This window comes from Setaria italica, chromosome IX (assembly GCF_000263155.2).
Source record: "Setaria italica strain Yugu1 chromosome IX, Setaria_italica_v2.0, whole genome shotgun sequence".
NCBI classification, from domain to species: domain Eukaryota; kingdom Viridiplantae; phylum Streptophyta; class Magnoliopsida; order Poales; family Poaceae; genus Setaria; species Setaria italica.
In genome coordinates, this window is record NC_028458.1 from 10,057,477 (window position 1) to 10,063,546 (window position 6,070).

General features: G+C 49.5%; 1 protein-coding gene across 1 annotated transcript; it reads left to right on the forward strand.

The window, feature by feature from the left end:
* The first annotated feature begins 4,214 nt into the window (after positions 1 to 4,214).
* Positions 4,215 to 5,062, forward strand: LOC101764577. Its single transcript, XM_004982216.2, has one exon. The coding sequence runs from the start codon at positions 4,215 to 4,217 to the stop codon at positions 4,836 to 4,838; it is 624 nt and encodes a 207-aa protein (XP_004982273.1). The 3' UTR covers positions 4,839 to 5,062.
* Positions 5,063 to 6,070: the final 1,008 nt, after the last annotated feature.

The following is a 6,070-nucleotide window of genomic DNA, read 5'->3' on the forward strand; positions in this document are numbered from 1 at the left end:
TTGGTGGTGTCTGCTGTCAAGCAAAGACTATTGCACTGGCCATATGAAGATTGGCTCCAGACACCTGAAAATTCGATGCTTGGGTCAAAACGCAGACACGATTACTAGATCACTCAAGAATCAAGATGACAGAAATCGTACAGACGAAGACTTTGAATTCAAATTGTGCTCTGTAGATTTCTGGCGTCCTGTGATGTTCAAATGCCTGAAGTTGCTGAATTTAACCATTCTTTCTGAAATTGGCTTAGCAGAAATGAGCATCGGTGCTTGGTGAAAATCAAGAATACGATTACTGAACTTAGCACTACTGCGATTTTCAGATGCATGGCATGGAGTTGCTGAATTGTCTTCTTCGATGCACGTGTTCCAGAAGATCTCAGTATCAAATGGCGTGTCTCCTGAATCGCCACTGGTGCTTGGACAACGATTTGCATTGACATCATGTGGTGTGGCGTCTAACCGCGTTATCTTCTGACGGGAAAAAAATACCAAGAAGGTTAAGGGAACACTGTCTGTCTGGTCAGTCCAAACTGCACAGTAGCAGAAGCCACTCAAGCTCTTGCGTCCAAAGGCAATGAGACGTGGCTTCCCAAAAGCGGGGCGATCGGTGCGCGGCCGGAACATGCCGCCGGCGCACCATGGATTTGGCGCGATGGCACAACGATTGCTCGCAGCCGGCACATCCAAATTTTCAAACCCCCGCTGGTGGTCCTGCCGCCCTGGTCGCCTCCGATCCTGGCGGCGCGTCCACTGCGCGCGGCACCGGGACAAGCCTCGCCAGAAGCCCGAGCGGGTGCGGCAATTCCACGAACACGTCCGTTCGCGCCCGCGCCCACCGCTGCCACCGTCTCCGTCGAAGGGAGCAAGTCGCTGCCAGGCGCCGCGCCCGCGCGCGCCTGGCGGGGAAGACGCTCGCGAGATGCTCCCGATCTGGACCGCACAAGTCGGATCGGACGGCTTGTGGGCATCCAGGGGAGGACGGTATTGGAAATACTGTCCACCGTTGGGGTCCTGCCCTGCCACGGCGCGCCGGAGTGGCGCCGAAGTCAGGCCGTCCCTAGCCTCCACCCCTTCCTCGTAGGTACCTAGGAGGCTAGGAGCCTGGCCATCTGGCAACTGAACAGCGCTGGTGCGATAACTGGCCTGGAGACGCCAGCGGTCGGCTCGTCTGCGTCACGCATCAATCCCGTGAATGATTTTTTTAAAAAACTTTGGCAGGAGCACTGCCGTGCATTTTAGAAGAATAGAAGTTTAGGGACTATTATATATAATAGAAGTTTAGGGACTATTACATATAACAGAAAAACTCAGACACTCAAGGTTAAAAAACTTAAATATGGAAATTAAGATAGAAGGAGGTTATCTCGTAACCGGGCGTCCCACAGGCCCTTGCCCTTGTCATCACTTCTTCTCTGATCATCTTGAACACTTGGATTGGCTGCAGCGCTTTGTTGTTGAAAATTCTTCTGTTTCTCTCCTTCCAAATATTCCAAACCACGTGCATTGCTATCGCTGCTATTGATCTTCTCACCTTGGTTGGGAATGGATTTAGATTTTGTTCCCACCATTTCTGAAATTCTATCATAGTGGCATCAGGTATACTGAATACTGGTGCAGCCCAATTGACCACCAGGTACCAAACCTCTTTAGCATAACAGCATTGCAGGCAGATGTGATTTGCTGTTTCGGCCTCTTGATCACATAAGGAGGCAAATTGCAGAGCAAGGCCAATTCCTTGCTAGAAGCTTGTCAGCTGTGAGTATTTTCTAGTGCATTAGCAGCCACGTAAAGAATTTTTTCTTTCCTTCAGTGTGTGCTCGTCATATGTCATTCCCCGTAAAAGGTGGATGTGTACCAATGAACTGTGCTTTATATGCAGATTTTGCTATGTAATCTCCATTTGATGTCCATTTCCAACTCGAATGCAGTCCTCTTAATCATTTAGTTGGTAATCTTGCACAGGGTCAAAAGGTCCACAAATTCTGCCATTTGTTCGATTGTATTCATCCTCCAGAGCCCCCTAGTCCAATTTTGGTTGTTTAGTTTCTCATTGACCTTCCTATTTTTTCTCTAGGCTAATTTGAATAAGTTGGGTGCAATGTCTATTGGAGCTTTTCCATTTAGCCATGAACTGTGCTAGAATTTTGCTTTGTTTCCATTGCCGACAGTGACTACTGTAGAAGATCTGAAAAGTTGTTTGTCAACCTCATCACAAGGTGGTTGAGTTCCCACCCAAGGTCTTTCTTCATCTGTCCACTCATACCACAACCATCTCAACCTCAATACTCTGCTGAACCTTTCCAGGTTGTGAATGCCCAATCCTCCCAGATTTTTGGGTAGCATCACTTTCTTCCAAGCAATGAGACAGTGACCCCCATTTGCCTGATCAGTGCCTTTCCATAGGAAATTCCTTCTCAGCTTGTCTATTTTCTTAATTACCCATTTCCTGAGTGCAAATGCAGTTAGAAAGTAAATGGGGATTGAGGATAGGACTGTCCTTACAAGGGTCACTCTTCCTAGCCTGTCAATGAGTTTCCCCTTCCAAGCAGGCAGCTTATTTGCAATTTTATCCAATAGTGGCTGAATTTGCATTCTTGTAAGCTTCCAAGGCAGGCCGAGATAGGTGCATGGAAATGATTTCAGAGGACAGGGTATGTTCTGCAAAACATCTTCCAAATTGAGGCCTTGGCATTGAATTGGGTATGCTGCACTTTTAGCCAAGTTAATATTTAATCCAGTTGCTATACCAAAACAGTCAAAAATGTATCTTATGGTGTCAATGTCTTCTCTTATTGGGTGCAGAAACAATACAGCGTCATCAGCATAAAGGCTCAATCTAATTTTAGCTGCTCTGTTGTTTAGTGGTTTCATCCATGGATTTTCTTCTACTATTCTGATTAACCTTTACAATGGTTCCAATTCCAGAATGAAAAGCATAGGGGACAAAGGGTCCCCCTGCATGAGTCCTGTTCTGTGTTTAAAAGATTGTGTTCTTACTCCATTAACCATTATTGAGGATGTGGCGGTGGAAAGTAGAATGGATACCCAATTCCTCCATCTGGCTCCAAAATCCATTTGTTCCAAAACTTCAATTAGATAGTCCCAACGTACAGTATCAAAGGTCTTGGCAATGTCGAGCTTGAGAAAGATTGCTGATTGTTTCCTTCTATGCAGTTCCCTTATGAGATTCTGAGTGTATAAGAAATTGCCATGCATGCTTATTTTCTTGTTAAATGCACTTTGGTTTCTGGACAGCAGACTTGGTAAGTAATGTGACAGCCTTGTAGCTAGAACTTTAGAGATAATCTTTGCCACACTGCTTGTCAAACTAATTGGCCTGAACTCTGAGATTTTGGAAGCTTCAGCTGTTTTTGAGATCAGGGCTATATAGGCTTAATTAAGTAGTTGGAAATGTTGCCCATGTAATGTATAGAAGAAGTTGATAGCAGCCATCAAATCTTCCTTTATAATTTCCCAACACTTTCTATAGATTTTCCCAATGAAGCCATTACCACTTTCTTCACCTCCTCTTCACAAAATTCTATTTTCATGTCCTGCAGATCATGAGAGGGCATGTTGATAACCTCCCCATTCAAGGTAGCAGTCCTTGGTTGCATATCTCCAAGGAGCTTAGAGAAGTGCTGTTGGAAGGCTCTTTCTTTACTCTTGTCTATGCAATGCCCCTTGGTCTGTCTGCAATTTTTGAATAAAGTTCTTCTTTCTTCTCCCGACGGTGGACATCACGGGCAGCAACAAAGTCTTTGCCATGTTGGGCGGCGGCGGCCGGTGACGGTGGCGCCTTCGCAACTCGTAAGCAGATGGGCTGCTGCCGCCATGATCGCCTCCAGTCCAGGGCTCCAGGTGCCGCCGTGGGCGACATGGGTGCAGCCGTGCAGGTGTAGCCAGGAAGCTGCTGTGACTTATGTGCATGCTACATTCTTGGCTCCGATTAACAGCAAAACACGCGTGCATGGCTGCTGCATGCCCGTCTGCCCGATCATCATCTGCCATGCTGCGGCTCGGTGCCTTGGCGTTTCTACTCATTAATCGCCGGCCAAAAATGGGGAGCGGCCTGCCGGTTTCCCCGGCGCGGACACCGCCGGGCCCCCGCAGCCAATTTAAGCCTCGCGCTCTCCTCCGCCCACGGATTCCTCCTGCGGCCTCCCATCCATCTTGGGCGGGCGCCGCGCGGGTTGGGCCCCAGCTAGCTCGCCATGGCGGCCGTCCGCTCCACCAGGCCCCACCACCACCGCCGCGCCGAGGCGTCGTCCCCGGCGACCTCCCTTGCCGTGGCGGCGGCGAGGGCCCAGGAAGCCCCGCGCCACCGGCCGCGGGTGCCGGTGCAGGTCCGGGAGCCGCAGGACGCGGCGCAGCAGCAGCTGCGGCGGTCCGCGGCGTTCCCGCCGCGCCGCCAGCTGCGCCGCCCGCCCCAGCGCTGCGACAGCGACCTCAACATCCGGGAGCACCGCAGCTGCAGCGAGGTGGCCGGCGGCACCGCGGCGGGGTGCGCCGCCGTGTGCTGCTGTTTCCCCTGCGTCATGGTGGAGGTCGTCGTTCTCGCCACGGTGCGCGCGCCCGCGGCGCTGTGCCGCAGGGCCGCCCGCGTGCGCAGGGGCCGCCGGCGCTCCTCGTCCGCGGGGCAGGCCACGGAGATTTACGAGCTCCTCGTGGACGACGGCGGCATCGTCGAGGTGGACGCCAGCGCCGCCGAGGCGGTGGCGCTGCCCGTGACGCACGCCTTGGAGGAGACGGGGGAGCTGGAGAAGGAGGTGTGGGCGAGGTTCTACGGCGCCGGCTTCTGGAGGAGCCCGTCGAACCTCGGCGAAGAGGACAGGTGATCGGAGCAGGCTGCAGCCCGCGAGCGACCAGCTCCGGCGATGCGTGTGGTAGGCGCCGGCTCCTGCTTGCGCGTTCTCGATCGGGTTTCCTCCGTTTTCCGCGGGAAGAAGAGAAGATCGAGGAAAAAGTAAGGAAACTTGGTTGATTGTCTGTTCGACACGCTACGTTCTTCGTTTTCCATTTTTGTTTGGTTTTTGGAAGGGAAAATAATTCCCTTCTACGATGCCGCTGCGTGTAATTAAGTGTGTATATATTGAACAATGCGATTGAGAAAATGCTTGAGAAGAACCGCAAGGAGAAGCTCATGCGTGTGTACGGTGTGTTTTGCAATGGCAGGCATAGTCTTTGGACTTGCAAAAAATTGCTCGAGCTTTTCACTAACTTCGACGACCGGTTGTGCTACCAGAGACACACAAGAGTACAATTCATGGAAAGATGATAGGATCATTGTCGAAGAATGCCGCACAATGAAGGCCTGTGACCGCACTCCGGAACTTGTGCCATCTAAAGACCAAAAGGCTGAGTCCCATGCAAAAGCAGTCCAAAAACTTGAGTCGACAAGCAATCCAAAAGCTTCAATCAAAATCAATAGCTGGAGTCGATAAGCCATGCATCAACGATAGCGATCAGTATAAAATACTCCCTCCATTCTTTTTTTTATAGACCTATTTGCAAAACTAAATTTTTCTCTTTTGATAGGAGTATTTGAGTTGCTGCCTCGGGTTCGACATAGATGGTTGTTCAATTGAGTAACTCCTCTAAAAAAATAATTGGTGTATGTATATGATGACATAGATATCAAGATGCATGTAATGAATAACGAGGAGTACATAATGGCATGATTCATGATTCATTAGATGATAAGTAGAGTTCATTCTCCTTGATCATTGTGTCAAGATGAGATAGGTCTATGAAGAAGGCTGTACTCCTCGCACTGCTATAAAAGGAGACACCATCATCATGCATTAGGATTTAGGAAGAGAGTGTGAAACACCAGAGACCAGAGGAAGAGAGCCTAGGGAGTCCCGGAGAGCACCTCATGCATAAATAATCGGGGTATCTTTTTTGGCAATGTTTTGTTCTTCACAAATTTATATATCTGGATATATTCTTTGGCAGCTGGTTCGATATAATAACTTACTCTTAATATTTCTCGTGCTTTGTCAATATTTATATATGCCTTCCATGACATTTCTACTCCTCATGCTATATTTTGCATCCATCTTTTGAG